Source organism: Emydura macquarii, unplaced genomic scaffold (assembly GCF_026122565.2).
Source record: "Emydura macquarii macquarii isolate MOO-44397 ecotype Brisbane River unplaced genomic scaffold, CSIRO-AGI_Emac_v2 contig_2897, whole genome shotgun sequence".
Classification (NCBI taxonomy): domain Eukaryota; kingdom Metazoa; phylum Chordata; order Testudines; family Chelidae; genus Emydura; species Emydura macquarii.
Genome location: NW_027133034.1, coordinates 6,096,279 through 6,118,313, shown reverse-complemented (window position 1 = coordinate 6,118,313; position 22,035 = coordinate 6,096,279). Strand labels below are relative to the sequence as shown.

Sequence of the window (22,035 nt, the reverse complement as noted above, 5' to 3'; positions counted from 1 at the left end):
TACTTGAAAGTTTTCTTTATTAAATAATTTTCCTCCTTGAGCAATGTACTGTGCAGCATAGATGTGCTAGTGCAGAGAAGCTTATCGAAACCTTTTCCCTCTTTCAGCTGGTTTCCAATAGTAAGAGAAGGAAAAGACCTACCAGACCATCAGATCAATCCCCTTTTAAGAGCAGGATAGAGACCTCTGGTGAAAGGACACATGACATGTTAAGCTAACTTGGTCTTGGCATAAAATATTAAACTTGATCTTGGCTTAAAGCCACTTCTGTGACAACACAAGTACAAGCGTTAAAGGATAATCAACTCAAAAGCCCCCAGGCCAATGGAGATATCATGCTGCCTGTCATTCTGAGACAAATTCAGAGAATATTCTGAAACTACTGCTCAGAGCTGTGCTCATGGATCAGAAGGTAGAACTGAGCCCTTTATATCCATTAAACACATACCAAATTCTCTGTTGCTAAATGGTTAAAAATCACAGTCTGTATGGTGTATTTATTAGTACCCTGTTCCCAAAGTCGCAAATCCTGTTCCAAGCTCCCAGCAGAGGTAGCCAGGTTTAGTGCTGAGGATTCTCTCATAGGGGCAGAATTCAATCTTCTGAACCACACACAGTGTGGCCGCAGAACTGCTCTATGATCACTACTCCAGCATCAGGACTGGAGTAGCCTTCAGTCACACATCACCTGCCATGTCAGAGGGAAGCAACTGTGCAGCATTTCATCTACTGGCTATACTCCCATCATTCCATGCACTTTCCTCTTCCAAAGAACTACTGCATACAAACATGCAGTGAATCCTCACAAAGCTGCCTTCTAAATCTTGCCCCTGAGCTATGAAGCAGATGTTGCAGACAGGTCCACCACATTCCCAAAGAACAGAGTAAGGTTTGGGGCAACGAGAATGAAAAATCCTAATTCAGAATGCAAGGTTATGGTTTTTTTTTTTAAGGAGAGAGGGTGAGAGGAACTTGGGCAGGAGGATTGGTCTTGAGATTGTGAACATAATGTGTGTGGGGTTATACTAGAGGAAGTCAACTCGCAGCAGCCCCTTCTATGTAGGAGCATTTCAACCTTGTATTAATACAAAAAGGAGGAAAGGAAGATGAGATCTTAACTGCAGTTGAGATATCGTGATGTGATTAGCCACTGTTACAGTGTATATTAGCTGAAGTTGTTGCATCCTGATTCAAAGCATATGTAGGACATATGAATGAGTCTTGATTGCTGCAGATAAGAACAAATAAAAGAGATTTCTTATCACAGTTGTCTAATGTTAATGTTAGTATTGAACACTATGATTTACAGAGAATAAAGCTAGATTGGGATTTTATTGTAACACTCCCTTCTCTGAGTGCATCTTCAATTTGGGTACCAGATTGCAGGAACAATTTAATGTCCTAATAATATAGAGAAATCATAGACTGTGTTGTATTTCTTGACCAAGATGGGCTTGATCCTCAATTGATGTAAACTGGTAAATGTAGCTTTATTGACTTAAATTGAGCTATGCTGATTTATATGAGCGGAGATTGTGACCCTGTGTCTACTTCATTTCATGCCACATGCCCGGAATACCAGTCAGTATTTTAAAAGTGAATATGTTGTTACAGGGTGACATACTGCACAGAATATATCTTTTATAAAGCATGTAGAAGCTCATTAATCATAACAGAAATCTGTGGGTTCAACTTGGAGGGACAGAATTTTGTTTAGAAACACAAATTTCACTCATCTACCCAGGCTGCTTTCAGGTTCTCAGAGTTACTAACACTTGAGTATGGGTCTGCGTTTGTACAAAGGGGTTCTGCTTGGCAGAACAAATTCCTTTACAAATTTTGCTGAGCTGGAAGAAGATGCTTCACATTTGACCTCTACATTTTTCTTCTAGCTAAGTGGCCAGCCCCAGGACATGCAGGCCAGGTTTGTATGTGGGGGAAGAGCTGCTGTTCTCTGGAAGTATGTCTACACTGCAGTGTAAGCTCAGGGTTCAAACTCAGGATCAAGCCCAACTCCCCTTCCATCTACATACAAATCGCACTAAGCCAGGGCTCAAACCCATGTCCCAGGTCCCTACAGGGGTGGAAGGTCTGAGACTAGGTCAAGTCAGGACCCAGGGTTCAAACCCCGTTGCTTTGCAGTGTCGACACAGACCCACTGGACTCATGCTCAGGGAATCCACCAGAAGTATTCCACAGCCCCACGGGCTAACTTTCTTTGTCCTCGGGACAGCCAAATTTGGTGAACAGTCAAGTTTTCCCACACTGCACTGTGTACAAATGGCTAGCGTGGCCATGTTTTGGGAGGGTGTACAAAGTCTGAGATCTGGGTGGTTGGGCTTGGGCCTGCATAATTCGGTGTAGATGTTGGAGCTCCAGGTTGGGACCCAGCATTCAATAATTCCTAACCTGGGGTTACAAATGAGTGCAAACGCTCAAGCCCTAGGTTCACAAACCCAGAGTCTGCTAACTCAAGCTCTACTAATCCTGGGCTTATTTTGCAGTGTAGATATACCCTGAAATAAAGAAGCAGCTCCTGTGATACTACAAAGTACATTAAGGGTGTTCTCACTGAGAGTATAATGGCAGTTCAGCAACACCTGTGAGGCTGGGACTACAGAGTAAGCACTGCAGCAGCCTTCTAGAGGATCATTCCTGTCAAAGAAAACAGCAGACATCAGGAGAGAAGGTACTGCTGCACTCCAAAGTAGGATGGCACGAGTGTGTAGCTAAACTCTCCAGGGAGTATATATAGGCTTTGTGAATTCTTCCTGTTAATGAGCAGAGATCTTCTGAAAGCTAAAAAGTGAACTAAGGCACATCAGAAGACTCATAGGCAAGTGAACATAGGCTGCCTGTATCATGTTGATTGTTGATCTGGAGTAGCTATTGATGATGATAAAAAACTGGAGAGACAATTCCGCTAGTATCTGAAGAGGCAGTGGCAAATTAATAGGATGGATTTCTCACAAAAATCTTTGGAAGCAGATTGAGGTGTCACCAGTGCCAGGTAATACCGCAGGTATGGTATGGTTCAGAGTGCATTAGACACATTTTGAGCACTGCTATTTGAGTGTGATGCTCCAAAGGGATAGTATTTCTATGTTTACAATGTTTGAAAATGCAGTATGGAGTTGGCTTAGGGCAGCAGTACCTTGTGCATTGATTATATTGTCACGGACACATTACAAGATTAGGCCCTTAAAGTGACATTTTGGAGATAAGATTATTTTTTAAAATATTGCAATCAGAAAAAATAGCATTATAATATTTTTTCAAATACTCTCCTTACTATAATTTGAAACCTATTTGTACCATTTTCTTTGCCAGATCTTAATTGCCTGTTAACATCTTTTCTTGAAATCGTCGTAAGATAACATAACTATAGATGATGAAAATGTTGGTTATTTCTGGAACAATGTTTGATCATTTATAATCTATCATGAACTCATTTTACTTCCTGAAGTAACCCATGGATGATGTTGCATCATTTGTCAATAATCATTAGCTGAGACAGTGATGTCATTCCAGGAAATACTTCCTTTTAGATATTGTATTTCAGACACCTGCATCCTCAGCGGAACAGATCCAAGGTTAAAAACAGCTGACTGGATGATCCCCAGCTAAATTGCATGCATGCAGAATTGGAGAAAAAATCCAGAATCTTTGGCTCCAAACACACAAACTTTTCCCACTTGAGCTAAAAAAGAATATTTGTCACTTAGCACTAAATAGTAAGTGGATAAGCATTGAGTAGCACTAAAGCTTATATCATAGAATCATAGATTATTAGGGTTGGAAGGAACCTCAGGAGATCATCTAGTCCAACTCCCTGCTCAAAGCAGGACCAATCCCAACTAAATCATCCCAGCCAGGGCTTTGTCAAACCAGGCCTTAAAAACTTCTAAGAATATCATATATAAGCTGCTGCTGCTGCTAGAAGTCTAGATGATCACATACATTTGAACATGTCTGATACTCCATACATCAGAGCCCAATATTAAACAGTAATGAATATTACACTGATAACATGCTTTTGTTGGGCAAGCTATTTGCACTGTGGGAACAAACAGATTTCCTGTTGCCGAGAGGCATGGGAGCCACTAGTTAGCTATGTGGGTAATACTTGTTGGAATACAAAGACTTATCCTATAAGACTTACCATAATTATGGTATCCAATAAATGCCTGGATCAAGTGGTAGAGATGTTTGGGACAGGAAACACAAATCGCTGCTAGTATGTGTGTGATGTTGGCTTATATGGATCTCTGGATATATTAACCGAGTTATTTAAGTAGCTATAACTGGGAAAAGGAGGAAAGATGGTCCACTGGTTAGGGTACTAGCTGGAGACATTGGTTCAATTCTTTACTCCACAAGTCTTCCTGTGTGACCCAGGGCAAGCAAGCCCCTCTGGGCTCAATTCTCCTCTGTAAAATGGGGATAGTACTTCCCTACCTCCACAGGGATGAGTGATAATAAAATATGTTAATGATGGTGAGATGCTCAGATACTGTGGTAATGGGGGTCATAAGTACATAAAGTAGATAGAAAATTAAATATATAAGAGATCAATTATATATTTATGGAGGGACCCAAACTATGTATTGATTATCAAAAAGGTACCTTGTTTTGTTATTAGAGTTGAGCTTGATTGTGCCACATAGGACGGGCAGCAAGAGCTGAAACGTTTTCTGCTCTACTTACTCCAGTCTTGCAGCAGGAACTCTTGTAAGAGATGTACTTACATCTGAGCCTGAACATAGCCCTTTAGTCTTCTGGGAAATTGAATGAAATAACAGAGGGTTATTGTGTTTCTGTTGCCTGTGTTATTGGTTAGCCTGGAGAATATGCTACTAAGAATTATTTTTGTATATTCAAATGGCACAGTAGGTTATCCGCTCACTTCGTATCACATGTGAGTAATTTTTGTTTTGTTTTGGCATGAAGCAGCATTTGACTTTTTAGAGGAGGGATTTTTAGGAGGGATAAACTCCTCCTAAAGCTGAGCAGTCAAAGAGTCTTACTGCTGGAGGGAATGTGGGAGCAGGCAGAAACCTGACTGACTATACACATGAGCTATAAGCTGTAATGCTAATTTGTGATCTAATTGATAGAGAACTGTTTACATGGGTTTGTGATTGTTCTTTGTATTTTACTATTCTTCTCCCTCCGCCTTTTAAAAGTTAAAAAAAAAAAAATTAAATTCATAGGAACCTTCCTTGGTTCTTCAGTGCAATATCCCTGCCTCTCAGTTTCAGCAAGACTAGTCAAAAAAAGTTAAAGTCAACAAGATGCACAGAATGTTCTTTTACCATATGCAGGGCCCATTGGTTCTGCCTAGCCTTTGAAGAGAGGTAGGTGGATTGAGGTATAGGCCAGTGCATGGGGGTCTTAAATACAGAAAATTACCTGTGGGGTGGTTACTAGTGATGAGTTCTCATGGTTACTTTTAGTACAACTGATAAGCTCTGTCTACCAATTTCCTCATATACAGTATCTAATGCACTTCCACAAGCTTGTGGAGGTAGCCAGGAAGCACTATTCCAGATCAATGCGGCTGCTTTTTTTCAAGAGCATCTTGGCCTAATGAGATCAAGATGCTTTACTGGACAAGTATATTTATTCTGATCATGGAGAATTTCATATAGGAACATAAAAATTAACTTAGCTTTAGGTTAAGCTGTACCTTTTAATAATAATTAAAGATTACTCATTTGTAATGATTTTTACAGGGGACATTGACAGGCAGAACTTTTATTCTTTTAAAGTAACATTTTAATATCTATTTACTGGATTATTCATTAATAATTAGTTTGATAATGAATAATTCAGCTAGTGTAGAAACTACTGTTGAAATACTATTTTGCAATAAATAATCTTTAAGATGGAGAAATAAGATGAGGTCTCAAGCTTTCTTCTCAGTAATTTTTTTTTTTTACACTTTTAGAAAAAATGAAGACATATGATAATTGGTTATCCATAACTGAGAATAGACTCAAACTACGAATGGCCTGTGTTATACACCAGGTCAGACTAGATGATCTAATGGTATGTTCTGACCTTAAATTCTATGAAATAACATTGAAAGGTATTTGGATATAAGTTTTTTAAAGGAATGTTTTCTGATCAAATGTGATAAAAATATAGATTTTGTGAAAAGAACTTTTTGCAGCCCCATGCCAATTAGAATGTTATCATGAAATTTAAAAAAAAATGGAATGGAACTGGTTTTAAAATTCAACTGCCATATTTCTGAACACTGCAGTATTGTTTTAAAGTATGGAAACCTGAAAGTTAAAATGAAACCTACTAGTATATTTTCTTTGTGGTTGATCAGAGGAAGCAAATGGTAAACAAACAGCAAAAATAGTCAAAGTTATTTTTTTAACATTCTTTCACTTTTAATAGTTTTGGATGTTATGAGAAACATTAAAAAAATTGTTTATGTATTTATTAAATATAGGAGTTTTAACCTGACTTTGTCCTTTAAAAAATGTTCAGGACAGTGCCAGTGTTTGACTAGGAACTTTCCATTACAAAGGATTCTGGAGTCATCTGGCAAAAAAGGAGGGGCAGTGAATTTCCCACATAAGAGGCAGTGTGGAAGAGAATTACAGAATGGGAATTTAAGAAGAAGATGTCACAGTTACCAGGCTAACTGCACCTCTGATCCACCTACTCTGTTTTCTGTTCAAATGCATCCCCTCTCAGGTCTCGAGCTTGTAGCCATCACCTCCGCGTAGAGTCATGCAATTCTTGCACTCTTACACCGGGCCTTGAGCTGCAGAGTCCCCTGCTGTGATCAACTATGATTGCTTCAGCAGTCCTGGTGTGTCTTCAGCACCTGAACTTACATCGCCTCCAGGACAAGTGACTACATAGCTGCCTTAAAGCAAAGCATTATTTATTTAGAACAAAAGCATTTAGGAGAAAACAGATCTTAAAACAATAAACAGTCTACAAGCTTGCCTGTCTTTCTCTAAAGCGTACCATTCCTGGAAGCTAAGAAAGCTCCAGGGTTTTTTCTCCCTCTATGTCAGCATGTTGCCCTTGACAGCTGCTGACAATGGACGCTCCCCTCCACCCTGCCCCCGGAGAAGAAATTTTTAACTGTTTAGTGCTCTTCTGAGAGAGACAAGGTATGTGAGGCAATATTGTTTATTGGACCAACTTCTGTTGGTGAAAGAGACAAGCTGTCAAGCTCCAGAGAGAGCTCTTCTTCAGGTTTGAAGTTCTTTTGATCTCTTTGTTCCCAGCATTGGCAGAACAGCTGTGTCACTTAGTTGGAGACAGGATATAGGATGCTTGAAGCTAATAGTTTCCTCATTGTCTTGTAACTGCCCCCAAAGTGTTATTCGAAGGTTGTGGGTCTATGGTATTGCTTTCCTGCTTGTTGTTCCAACTGCTGCCTATTGAGTTAGATCGGTGGTTCGCAAACTTCATTGCACTGCGACCCCTTTGAACAAAGGGGCCTGAAGTCTGAGCCTGAGCCCAAGCACTGCCATCCTGGGGTGGGGTGGGAAGCCAAAGCCTGAAGACTTCAATCCTGGGGGAGGGGCTGTAACCTTCAGCTCAGGACCTTGGGGCTTGGCCTTCAGCTTCAGCCCCAGGCTCCATCAAGTCTAAAGCCAGCCCTGGTGACCCCATTAAAATGGGGTCACGACCACTTTGGGTTCCTGATCCACAGTTTGAGAACCGTTGAGTTAGAGCAATACATTCCTACAAGTAATTCTAATAATCCACCAGGGTTGTAGAGTAACTTTATCTCCCTATCCAAGTCACATACAGCGTTCACAAAATGATTACATCTCAGTATTCATAGACTATTACGGATTAATAGCATGTCGGACACAAGAGGGTGAGGAGAAGGTGAGTAGATAATGAGATGGGGAAATAAAAGCAGAGTAAATGTGGGCACATGAAGAAGGCACTGGAGAGACCTCATCTGAAATACTATGTGCAATGTTGGTCTCCCATGTTTCAGAAAGATGAATTCAAACTGGAACAGCTGTAAAGAAAGGTTTGAAGCAGAGGAATGGAAAATCACATGCATGTGATTGCATGTTAAGGCTGTTGTAGTGCTTGAGGAGTTCATACTTGATTGGTGAAATCTAAGTATAGAACACACAGCCAGTTTGGGGTTTGTGCCCTGTTTCTTGACTGTCTGCCCTGAGGCTGGCACTCACAGTCGTGAGCCACTCCAGACAGCTTGACAAGGAGAGAGATATTGATACCTTTAAGTCATAGGTGTCTGCTCTAGGCAGTTTTTGCAACTGCATTGTTCAGAAAGGTATCTAGCTTAAGTAGTTTTCTTCTAAGTGCGCAGGAGATGGGGACCAATGGACCTGGTTTTATTACCCAAAGGTATTTTGAATGATTGTGTTCTACATAATGAAAAAAGAGCTGTATTTCTTTCTTTCTTTTTTTTTTTTTGTCCAAGTAGAGTGAAGATTAGACATTGGTGGGTTTTTTTATTAACAGGTTTACAATTGAGACAAGTATGCTAATTATAGCTCTTTGTAGGAAGATTAGATTTTACTTGATAAGGTGTAGGAAATTAACTCAAAATAACAATGCACTTCAACCTTCAGACATGAAAAAGAACCTGTTTAATTGTGTATGTTTGGATCGGAGACATCTACATTAGTGTCAGTTAGGTTTGTTTCTCAAATTAAGATGCACAGCTCATTAAAAGCAGTAAGCTAGAACATTTCTGTACAGTTGGCATTTCATTAATAATGTGTTCAAGGAAAAGCATAATTCACAGTCATTTGATGTGTGTGGGGGTGTATGTATGAATTGTGCATGAACCTCTCTGATATACTTTGCATTTACACAGCATGTTTGGCATTTTTCTGTCTTGTTTGGAAGGGACCCAATTGTATCCGATACTGAACACCCTTAATTCCCATTGATGTCAGTAGGAATTAAAGGCATGCAGCACCTCTCAGGGTGTGCTCATCTTCTTGCAGGATCTGGCTTAAGGCTAGTTCCTTTTTTTAGTTGAAAATACCAGGCCAAGTAGCAGACAAGGAAATCAGTTACAACCAGAACTTGCTGTGTGTTGTGATGCAGGAGTTTGTGAAGTGGGTCTACACCCCTTGCCTCATGGCTGCTTTTTTACTAGGTATGTGTAATATTTTTAGCACCTTGCTGCTCACACTGGAAGCTGCTATTCTCATTATCCGACACCATTGATTTTGGTGGGACCTCTGACACTGACTTATGTGAGTTTAGTCCATGAGGTCTAAAGCTGTGCACTCCAAGCTCCTATTGACTTCATTGGGAGTTAGGGATGCATGGGGATTGGACTGACCCCATAATGAGCTCATTTATTATGCTGACTGAGTGAGAAGTTTTACAATTAAGCAAAACATTTAGATATTTCAAAAGGTTAGATGTCTGCATTCCTTGCTGGTTTTCACTGTCACCTTTTAAAATGGTCTTATATGTTTCAGAACCGGAGCAAATGCCTGGGGAAAGTCCATGTTGTTCTTGGGAATAAACCATCTGATTTGGATTCTCTCATTTCTGCATTAACGTACGCCTACTTCCTAGACAAGGTAAAAAGAGAAATGAGATTCTGACATTTGTTATAGATGTATTAATGTTCAGCAAATAAAGACATGCATGTGCAAAACTCCCATTGTAATCAAAGACAAGATTCCCTTTGAGTTAAGTGGGAGCAGATGGCAGCCCTTTGTTATACAGATGTAAGGATCTAGAGATTGTCTACGTACAAGAGATGACTGGTAATAATGAAAACCTGAAGAACATCTTAATGCAGTATAGGTGAAATTCATTGCCAGCACATGGCCTATTCGTCACTAAAATCTGACTTAAGCGATGCATAGAACTTATGCCAACTCTCTGCACAGGGCTGAGTTTCATCTAAAATCTTTGATACAAATAACATATCCATTGTTATTTTTTTTGTTCCATTCAAATGTTGATTCACAGGAGATATAGGACAGATTGCTATTCTCTATTTATGTCACAATTGCATCTACAGGACCCCTTTGCTGTAAGCACTGTACAATGCATAGTAAAAGTCTGTCACTGCCCTGACAATTTTATTTTTAAATAGTTAAGACAGAGGGCATTTGAGACACAGAAAATGAAATCCTGACCTCTCTGAAGTCATTGGAATTTTATGGGTTCAGAATCTTTTCTGTTGATTTCAGTGGGGTCAGAATTTCACCTAGAATGATTAAGTAACTGCCTATGGTCATACAAGATATGTGTGGTAGAGCTGGGAATTGAACTAAGAGCTCCCGATTTTTAGTCCAACGGCTTAATCGTATGACCAAACCAAGTTTGAAAGGTAAACATTCACCACAGGTGATGAAGATTTAGGCACATGCTGAAACACAGAAACAGAATTTTTAGCAATTTTCCCCACTCATTTTCCCAACATCTCTACTGCAGCTACACAAAGAGTAATCAGCAAACAGGAATGATTTGGGGGAACATAAGATTTATTGATAGGCAAAAATTCAGACAAAATTGTCCCAGGCTGTCATGCTTATCCCTAATGAAAGTCAGTTATTGTTTTACATCATTCTGACAGATACACATTTTCCTGTTACAGATCAGTCCCCCTGATGTTCTGTGCTTGCCAGTGTTGAGCATAACAAGAAGAGAATTCAGCTACTACACAGAAACAAGGTTTATTTTGGAAGAGCTGAATATCCCAGAGTCATTCCATATCTTCCAAGATGAAATCAATTTGCATCAGCTGAATGACGAAGGGAAATTGTCTTTAACTCTTGTTAACAGCAACATACTGGCAAGGTATCGTGTTGTGTGTGTGATAAAGTGGCTATGCCAAATTGAGCTGTTTTAAAGGTTGTATTTCCAGTAGTTTTATGAATATAAATGCTGTCATAACTTTTTCTGCTCTATTTTTGTGACACAATGTGGAATCTCACGAGATAGGAGGCTTAACATTATTTTTCCTTCTTCATTATGACCATTGCACACATGCTACACATATTAGTCTTTGTTTCATTTTTTTGATGGAACATTTTATTGTATTTTGCTGAAAGCACTTCATGTACCTTTACAGATCTCAGTTTAGACACTATTGAATTAGATTTATAGTTGCAGAGTTTTACTTAAGGTCTGTAAACAGCAGGTCACACTTCTACTGCCCATTAGCCTTTTTCCTTTAGCAAAGGCTAAGTGTCATGTTCCTTCAGAAATGGCCAATACTTCCTCAGCTGCTTTTAAAATTCCTCTAAGAACAGATTAGAGTTTAAGTACAAGGAGAAAATGAGGTATCTAAAAGAGGCTAAACCTTAAACACAATATATGTTATAAATGCAAGCTAGCAATAAGCCAAATTCTCCCCTCAGTTATATTGATTCATAGAATCATAGAATCATACAGTTGGAAGGGACTTCAGGAGGTCATCTAGTCCAACCCCCTGCTCAAAGCAGGACTAACCTCAGCTAAATAATCCCAGCGAGGGTTTTGTCAAGCCGCAGTTTAAAAACCTCTAAAGATGGAGATTCCACCACCTCCCTAGGTAACCCATTCCAGTGCTTCACCATTCTCCTAGTGAAAAACTTTTTCCTAATGTCCAACCTAGACCTCCCCCACTGCAACTTGAGACCATTGCTCCTTGTTCTGTCATCTGACATCACTGAGAACAGCCTAGCTCCATCCTCCCTGGAACCCCCTTTCAAGTAGTTAAAGGCTGCTATCAAATTCCCCCTCATTCTTCTCTTCTGCAGACTAAACAAGCCTAGTTCCTTCAGCCTCTCCTCATAAGTCTTGTGCTCCAGCCCCGTAATCATTTTTATTGCCCTCCGCTGGACTCTCTCCAACTTGTCCACATCCTTTTTGTAGTGGGGGGCCCAAAACTGGACACAGCACTCCAAATGCAGCCTCACCAATGCCGAATAGAGGGGAATAATCATTTCCCATGATCTGCTGGCAATGCTCCCGCTAATGGAGCCCAATATGCTATTAGCCTTCTTGGCAACCAGGGCACACTGCTGACTCATATCCAGCTTCTTATCCACTGTTACCCCCAGGTCCTTTTCTACAGAACTGCTGCCAAGCACGTCGGTCCCCAGTCTGTAGCTGTGCATGAGATTCTTCCTTCCTAAGTGCAGGACTCTGCACTTGTCCTTGTTGAACCTCATCAGATTTCTTTTGGCCCAATCCTCCAGTTTGTTTAGGTCCTTCTGTATCCTATCCCTACCTTGCAGGGTATCTACCACTCCCCCTAGCTTAATGTCATCTGCAAACTTGCTGAGGGTGCAATCTACCCCGTTCTCCAGATCATTAATGAAGATGTTGAACAAAACCGGCCCCAGGACCTACCCCTGGGGCACTCCGCTTGTGACTGGCTGCCAGCTAGACATGGAGCCATTTATCACTACTCATTGAGCCCTATGCTCTAGCCAGTTCTCTATCCATTTTATAGTCCATTCATCCAACCCATACTTCTTTAACTTGCTGATAAGAATACTGTGAGAGACCATATCAAAAGTTTTGCTAAAGTCAAGGTATATCACGTCCACTGCTTTCCCCACATCCACAGAGCCAGTCACCTCTTCATAGAAAGCAATCAGGTTGGTCAGGCATGACTTTCCCTTGGTGAATCCATGTTGATTGTTCCTGATCACCTTCCTCTCTTCCAAGTGCCTTAAAATGGATTCCTTAAGGACCTGCTCCATGATTTTTCCAGGGATTGAGGTGAGGCTGACCGGTCTGTAGTTCCCTGGATCCTCTTTCCTTCCTTTCTTGAAGATGGGCACTATATTTGCTTTTTTCCAGTCATCAGGGACCTCCCCCAATTGCCTCGAGCTTTCAAAGATAATAGCCAATGGCTCTGAAATCACATCAGCCAGCTCCCTCAGCACCCTCGGGTGCATTGCATCTGGCCCCATGGACTTGTGTATATCCAATCTTTCTAAATAGTCTTGGACCTGTTCCTTCAGCACTGCAGGTTGTTCACCTCCTTCCCATTCTGTGCCGCCCAGTGCAATAGTCTGGGAGCTGACCTTGTCTGTGAAGACAGAGACAAAAAAGGCATTGAGTACCTCAGCTTTTTCCACATCTTCTGTCACTAGGTTGCCTCCCCCATTCTGTAAGGGGCCCACACTTTCCCTAATCTTCCTCTTGTTGGCAACATACCTGTAGAAACCCTTCTTGTTCCCCTTCACATTCCTTGCTAGCTGCAACTCCAATTGTGCTTTGGCCTTTCTGATTTCATTCCTGCATGTTTGAGCAGTATTTTTATAATCCTCCCTAGTCATCTGACAAGCTTCTACTTCTTGTAAGCTTCTTTTTTGTGTTTAAGTTCACCAAAGACTTCTTTGACTATCTTGTGTGTGGTTGCTTGGGAATATCTGAGGGCAGAAATGGCTCAGTATTCTTAAATTATAAATAAAATAATAAAAACAGAAGAAGAAAAAACTCAGATACAAAGCCCATTTTTGCCTTTTTTCTCTAAAACAGATTACTACACTACTCCCATGGATTTTTCTAGCCCTACTGAAGTGGGGTAAGGATTTCATCCATCTTGTTTGTAAGCCTCCCAGTTCTATTTTCATTTTTTGTGGACCTTAGCTTTTCATTATAGTTGACTAAAAAATGTGTAATGCTAGTTTTCTTAAATCATTTTAGCTAATTGACTTTTCATTAAAATATCTTACATGAGGTCTCTTTCTCTCCAAACTTAAAAATACCTCATATCCTTGATATGGTAAGAATAGATCCATAGAACTAGAATCTTCCCAACAAGGCGCTCAGATTCTACGATGAGGAGACCATATAAGCACCTAGATAGATAAGGCATTAAATACAGTGTGCTCAGTTCTGCCCACACTGACACCAATACAGTCTCACTGAAGTAAATGGGTGTAACAGGGACAGATTGTACCCTCAGAACTAGGGGTCACCAAATTAAATTAATAAGCAGCAGGTTGAAAACAAACAAAAAGAAGTATTTCTTCACACAACGTACAGTCAGCTTGTGGAACTCCTAGCCAGGGGAAGTTTGAAGGCCAAGACTATAACAGAGTTCAAAAAAGAATTGGATAAATTTATGGAGGATAGGTCCATCAATGGCTGTTAGCCAGGATGGGCAGGGATTGCTGTTTGCCAGAAGCTGGGGAAGGCCGACAGGATGGATCATTTGATGATTACCTGTTCAATTCATTCCCTCTAAAGCACCTGGCATTGGCCACTGTCAGAAGGCAGGATACTAGGCTACATGGACCATCGATCTGACCCAGTATGTCCGTTCTCATGTTCTTATGTAGTTTGGTTATTGACAATTAGGAAATGGGACACTGTATAGCTCCTAGGATAAATGAAAAAGTTTATGGGAATTTTTCCGAACTAAGATTTAACTAATATATATGTACATGTCTGGTAAAAAGTGCAACTCCTTTGTCTTGATCTTCACAAATCAGGAGAATTAGACATCAGTTCTAAAGTTTCTTGTCATTGAATCAAAATTTAAAAATTGTATGCACATGGCTGGAGCACATGCAATGCATGATGCATGCAAACAAATTCTTGATTCAGGGGTCAGTTTGTAACACCAGATTTTTGACCTGGGGGCTCTTGGTACCTTCTGAACATAGAATACCCAGTTATTTATGGGTAAGGTTGGCAGTTTCATACCTGTACAGTCTCTACTGGTTGTCAGTGAGTTTGGTAATGTGGAAATCAACCCTGGCTAATATAAATGCTTCCCCTTTCCTCTCTGATAAACTGTCCCTCAATTTTAATAATATTAATATGTTACGTGTATACAAAGCTTTTAATCTCAAAGGATTCTAAACTGCTGTATGAATTAAACTGAAATACAAATTATATACAGGGACCATTTCAGCCCATGTTAGATGGAGTAAATCCACATGCAGCTTTTATTGAACACTAGGCAGATGCACTACATAATCATTTGGGACAGGAAGTGAAAAATATTATTGTATCTAGTTGAAACTGTAGGGGAACTATCTTAGCTGAGTTTGGCCAGGGCACAAGGATTAACACATCATGTTACAAAAAGTGCCGTGGGCTCCTTAATGATTAGATATGGTCAGGAGCTCAGGTTGATGTCTCAGCCGAAAACATGGCCCTGGTGCAACATGGAGACCCTTAACATCAGTTCAGTGTATGGTTCAGTATAAACTCAGAAGGTGCCTAGTGGAAGTTATTAGTTTTAGTTACTAAAATATTGGCTGGCAGTGTGGTATTTTGGGTAAGATCCAAACTTATATTGATCTGGTGCTGTGGCTGACCCTTTGGGGTCAGAGGGAACCTTTTTAGTAAAGAGCATGGAGTTTAAATAACTGGTCTTTTTCCTGGACCTAGTGGCTGATTGGGAGCCAGAGACTGGAATGCAGTAAAGGGGGCTGTGTGTATATTGGCTTCTTGATAACCAGTGTGGGGATTCAGAAGCGCAGTTGGTGGCTGGTTGGGAAGTCTGGCTTCAGTGTCACCCATCAGTGCTGGGAGAATCTGCTCCCTTTTTACAGCCTGCCCTGACCTTGTTATTCTCAGGCGGCTGCCCTAGGCACGGAAGGGTCACAGATATCTCATCCGAAAACATGGTCCTTGTGCAACATGGAGACCCTTAACATCAGTTCAGTGTATGGTTCAGTATAAACTCAGAAGGTGCCTAGTGGAGATTACGGTGGCTTTTGGCCATTTTTGCATCCTCCCATGCTTGGTGGCCCTGGCATAATGCAGACAGCCCTGTCTGTTATGATAGTCTGTCTCTTACTGTCTATGGGCCAGAATCTCTTATATGCTGCAGCCTGTATGCTAGAGTTTGTGAGGATAGTTCCTTGAAAGATGGCATTCCTGTCCCGGGGAACTCCTGCCCCAGACCGAACCAGGGTTTTTAGAGCCCGTTTGCACCACTCTGGTCCTTCTACCAGATATAAAGTGGCCGGAGAGGGGGTGAGGCTCTCACCCAGAGTGAAGAATGCCACTTCTTGAGTCACCAACCTCTCTTCGTGGCACTTCCAGTTATTTTTGGCTCTGGCTTTAAGATAAATATCATCGTATCTGGGTTAGTTAGAGGAAAAAACCACAGCCCCCTGAAACGTGGAAGACCTGCTAAAATGTGAATAAAGAGTTTTACATACAATTTCAACTTCTTTAACTTCTTGGCTGTTAAGCCTTTGCATCATGGAATGGGTACCCAAATACGCAGAGAGCCTACTTCAATACAGAAATAAAATCTCCTCTGACTACACATCCCTAGTTGTCACCTGCCACCCAAAACTGGAACCCATAGGGGCTATCATCAAACAACGACAACCCATGCTCGATAGGGACCCCATCCTGAAAAATCTTTCCTGAACCCCCTTTTCTAGCCTTCAAACAACCCCCCAGCCACTCCATGCTCATCATAAGAAGCGAGCTCCCCACAGACCAGGACACACCTACTCAAAGCGGCACCAGACCCTGCCAGAACAACAGAGGCAAAAAACCTACAGACATATCTCCAACGCTACAATGATTAGCGCCCTTGACAACACACCTATCAAGATCCATGGGTCCTACAGATGCCTATCACAACATGTAGTGTACCTCATCCAGTGCACTACATGCCCGAATAACAACTATGTGGGTGAAACCAGACAATCACTATGTTCTTGAATGAACTCACACAGGGAAATTATAAAAGACAAAAACACCCTGTCACCTGTGGGTGAACACTTTTCACAAAGCGATTACTCTATTAGTCCTCCTCCTCAAAGGAAACCTGCACAATGCTTTCAAAAGATGAGTCTGGGAGCTTAAATTCATAACTTTGCTAGACGTTACAAATCATGATCTTAATAAAGACACTGGATTTATGGGTTATTACAATAAACTGTAACCCACTAACCCCTCCTTTTTGTCCTATGACTACAGGGGTGTTAATGGGCCTCTTCACTTTGAATGGTCCCTTAGAATATGTGCTAACTACTTATGCTAACCTCGCTGTTGACCTTGTTGTTAGCTATGACATTCTGAGTACCTTTCCCAGACCTGAGGAAGAGCTCTGTGTAGCTTGAAAGCTCGTCTCTCACCAACAGCAATTGGTCCAATAAAAGGTACTACCCCGCCCATCTTGTCTCTCACAAGCATTCAAATCTGAGTATGTACTATATATCAAACAGTAATTACTTTAAAGAAGCTAAGAATCTATCACACTACAATGGTGACTTTAGGACATTGTTGTCAAGGAATTAATGAACATTTTTTACTGCTTCATTCTCAGTAGAATTTGAATAAGAATGACTAGAGTGTAGCAGTTATTAAGTGATAGAGCTTTAAAAAATAATTTGTACTATTAATGGTAGCAAAATCACTGAGAAAGTTACACTGGTATGTTGACAGATCAAATAATTAGAAATGTTTAAATTTGTATTTTTTTAAAATTTTTGCCTGATAGTGATGATAAAAGTTTGGAATCAGCAGTTGTCAAAGTCATCAATCCAGATGAGCGATGTGATGCCAACTTGGAGTTACAGGAGTCTTCTTCCTCTTTAGTAGTAAAAGAGATTCTTCAAGAGGCACCAGAGTTAATCACTCAGCAACTGGCTCATCTCCTCAGAGGTGAGAGATTACTCTTTATATTAAATACTGAAAGATTTAATGGAGTGTTGCTGAATTTGCTCAAGCAGAAAGAGTGTGATCCATTCTTTGGTTAACAATCCCTTTAAAGACCACGGGAAGCTCCATAAAAGAAGCAGGGAGTAAAGAGTTTGTTAAAGAGTAACATTATATTTAATATTAAAAATGTGCATTTAATAATAGGCATGAGGGGTCTTTGCTGTATCACTAGAGAGGAATATTAAATGGAGCTATCTGCACATCAGCTGGGTAGCTGGAATAGCTCTTATAGTTCTAACTTTGTTTCCAGGGGCCATGTGTTGTTGGCAGTAAAGATATTCCTACCCTATAGTGGACAATGAATATGGATCAAGATCCCATGCTTGCATGTTAAAACTTCTCCTGATCAAAACCATGTTTATTTAATCTGTTTTGGTGGTATAATGTGTAACTTCCATGATCTAAGAATGCCATAATCAAATTGCTATGACACTTTCCTCTCAGTTTGCCTCATTTTTGCACCACAGTATTAAGCAGTGGGTCTTCAATAATGTCACACGTTTCTGTTATTTTTAGCTTGTTACATTTGTCAGAAACTTCAGTTTTCTCATTGTCACTACACTTAAATTTGTGATATCTGTTAGATAGAAAGCTGAAGCTATAAAGGAATTGACTATTGCTCATAAATTAGTTATTTAATCTTATCGTTCCCTCTTCAGAATATATGTTTCAAAAATAAGCAGTTTAAATTGTGAACTCATAGTTGCTACATTTTTTTTCTGAAAATTAACTTCAATGCTGAATTTTTTCATACACCTAAGTATAAGAAAAGATAGGAGTTTATTTTATTCTGTTCTGTTCTGGATCTCATAACATGCCCTTCACCATGGTATCTGAGCTAATGAATATACACTGAGGGACTACAAAAGCTGGTCTTTTTATAAGGCTTTTCCATGAGGAAAGGGTATTAACAGTAATACAAAATTTGGCCAAATCTCTTTAAATGTTTCATAACCAATGGTTCCCAGTAAAGCTGCCATTCAATATTTTGCAGTCTGCAGATCTCTGTAGAATAGGAAACTATGCCCTAATCTAACCAAGTAAGCATAATCATTTATCTTTGTGACAGAACCAAAAAACGGCATTTGGGGGGTTTATGTCAAGATGCATCAGTGACAGTGCAAAATGACTGGAGCTCGTATGGCATTACAGATAATAAAGCCTTCATATAACACACTATTTATAGGTAGAATTATAGCTTATTATGCAAACACTTAAATATTTTTGTTATAAGAGCTAAACATAGATAAGATTTTTCTTTTGATGCAGACATAAGGGCCCAATCTTGCAGATACTTGTTACCATGTGCAGTGCTTAGTACTGTAAGTAGTTCTGTTGAAATCAGTAGGATTAGTCATGGTTGTAAGCATTATTATTTGGTAGTAAGTGTTGGCAGGATTGGGTCCATGCCTAGTGTAATTTCAGTATCTATCATATTAATACAGTTTCAACAACCAGGGTATCTAGTCACTCTGTTGCTGTCTAAAGGTATAAAAATATTAAGGTATTGAATTAAAACGTATAATCAGCTCTAATGTGATTTTTAAAAAGTTTTTAGTAGTTAGGAAACCACATTTACAAATTTAGGAAAAATCAGTAAATACCAGCATCTTTTATTTTAATACCTTATCCAAGCTGTTATGACTACAAATATTTACAGATAGTAGATCAAATTCTGTCCTTACAACCTACGCAAATCCTACTCATACAGCTCTACTGTTATGAGAGTCTTGCCTTTTGCAAAAGGGCTGTTAAATTCTGGGATCTCAGATCACTGTTGGGAGCAGCCAGGGAGAACAAGCCAACCGATTACAGTACCAGAAATGTGTGGATAATAAAATTCCCACTCTCATACAGATACCAAAATGATTTGCTCTTCATGATCATTCTGACTTTGTAGTTACCAGCAAAGGGCCATATTCTGGGGTTAGGAATGGCTGCTCTGTGCTGCACCGCCTGTGGATATATGCTATAAAGCTCACATATCCCACTCCAGCAGGATTGCCCCAAGGCATAGGTGATATAAAGCCAGTATAGGGGCATCTACACTACTATTCCTCCCTTTTTATACTATCTGTAGCATAAAATAATTGTACAATTTACATGGAGCCATTTTTGTTGGAGTTTAGCTTCAGAGAGCTAAAGTGAAATTCATAATGCTATGAATTCGGATTTGATTTTCATAAAATTGCTGACCGGAGATGTTAAACTGAAGTCAATGTTAGCTTTGACATTTACCTTAGTGGGCACTGATTCAGGCCTTTAGTATGTATGGAGGGGTGGTTTTGCAAGAAGATTAGTAACATGATTAAAATGCCTATGTTCAGAGATACGTTTTCAGTTGTACTGTACCAGCTGTGACAGTTTCATTAGGTGCCAATTCAACAGACTTCTTTTGAATTCTGACACTTTGACTTACAGTCTGTCAGCACTGTTTATTAATTTTAAAAATAGCTGAAGATATTTAAAAATACTCTACATGTACTATTAGAAGTTTGAACAAATTAGACTTGTTTTCGAATAGAAAAAAATAAAAAGGAAAAGAAAAGATATACCCCTGCAACACTTATTATTGTAGTCAGTTTTAATATTTAAGGTCTTTTTTAAGCTGAATGCTTTCCTGATATCTTTGTCTCTCCTTCAGAGGCACTGTAAGTTAATTCTGCCCTGGGGCCTTAAGCAGAACCTGCTCCAAGATTCAAAGTACTGCACTACAATATCTACCTTAAGCCGGTGCTTGTTCTGACTCTGGGTTTGTGCCAGAAGCAAACAATTCTAAAATCTGCCAGAATCTTGGGCCTGTATTACTTTATTTCCCCAGAGATGTTTACTAGGTGACTGTTGCCAAACTCGAGATCCATTAAATTGCTGAATCATTACATTTTTTGTTGGAGCCAGCTGGCAAGGATGTGATTCAAAACACTGATTGTCAGGTACCTTGAGTCAGTGCATTCTCGAAAATGCCTCCTTCTGTTTATTTATATTAGGCCTTGAAGGATTCCACAAGGTGCAGATTGCAACATGTATATTATACTGGCAAATTTTTACCAAGATGAACAACAACAATATTTACGGAATAACTTCCTGAATTTGATTTTTCTGGATATGAGCTGCAGCATTTAATATCTTTCAGTGCAGTACTGGTGCAGTTTGGCTTTCAAAATTAGATTGGCTTTTTTTAGCAACTCACATTAGTGACATTTAAAAAAAAAAAAAAAAAAAAGGGTCCTTTTGGGGAGTTTGGGAAAGGTGCCAGCGTTTATCATATGGATGATTCACATTTTTCTTAAATGGTCATGAAGTCCAAGTGAATTGCATCTCTCATATATGTATAATATGAAAGAGAAAAGGGAACATTTCCAGTTCCACCAAACAATGCTTTTTTTGGCTTGATAAAATGTTTTTCCTGCCGTGTCTAGAAACAAAGCATTTTCTGGAAGGCAACTATTTTTACCAACAAGATTGTGTATGAATCTTTTTTTAAACTGCTGATCATCATTCAAGGCTGCTTTTTGCTGTATGTACAGTTTTCATAAAGGGTTGCTATTTTCCTCCCCCCCCACCAATCTTTTTTTTTCAACTTAAAGATTAAAACCTAGGTGAAAAAGGGAGGCTTCTGTATTTTCATTGCACTGTTCTTTTTAGCCATAAACTTATCATGCAGGAGATGCCTGTGCTGTTTTTAATGTTTTCCCAAAACAACTTCTGCCTTCATTAGATTGTGTTTAATATTAATGCACATAAATTGCTTTTGGCAAAAGTGGCACTTCACTTCTGAACTGCTTTGTGAAAAGAATAAAATGCCCATCATTTTTTAGAAGTGGCTTAGCATATTATCCAATGTCCTCTCCCCTCCCCACCCAAAAAACAGTAATGCAGTGCACACAGTAAGTAATATCAAACCTTGGATTATATATTATATTTTCTTTTGTTTGTGTGTGTCAGCGGACAGAATAGCTTCTGGAGTCCTTTCAGGAATCCAATAGGAGTTGCACTAGCTCTCAATAAAAACAAGTTGTTGGCAGGAAGTGTTCTTAGCGGATAGATCTCCTTTACAACAGATACTTAAAAGAGTACAGGACTAAACGGACTGCAGACCTGACTCAGTCTGGACAAGTGGGAATGAAAGCATGCTTAGATTGAAGAGAAATGAGGTGATGCTGTGTTACTTAGCCAGGGCAAACTCCGAGTCCATCCTTTTTCTAAACTATATGGGATCTTAAATCCTGTAAGGAAATTGAGGGGTCCATATCCCACTGGTTTGCAGGGAATTTGTGTGTATGTTCCGTTAATGCTAACCAGCACATCACATACATTGAAGGAAGAATACACCCCAGTGTTGACATTGGCAATTACAGATGTTCCTGCATTAGTTTGATAAGGCTCCGTCTCTCT

General features: G+C 39.8%; 1 protein-coding gene across 3 annotated transcripts in view; it reads left to right on the top strand.

Moving 5' to 3' along the window:
* The window catches only part of PRUNE2 (prune homolog 2 with BCH domain), a 185,305-nt gene that overhangs the window by 30,858 nt on the left and 132,412 nt on the right, over positions 1-22,035 (top strand). For 2 of the 3 annotated variants that reach the window (XM_067569163.1, XM_067569162.1), the window contains exons 2-5: positions 5,951-6,051; positions 9,462-9,566; positions 10,595-10,797; positions 17,420-17,583. In XM_067569163.1, the coding sequence (XP_067425264.1) occupies positions 5,956-6,051; positions 9,462-9,566; positions 10,595-10,797; positions 17,420-17,583 (568 nt within the window). In that variant the 5' untranslated portion in view covers positions 5,951-5,955. The remainder of the gene's footprint in view (positions 1-5,950; positions 6,052-9,461; positions 9,567-10,594; positions 10,798-17,419; positions 17,584-22,035) is intronic. The other variant, XM_067569164.1, reaches the window with a different exon arrangement.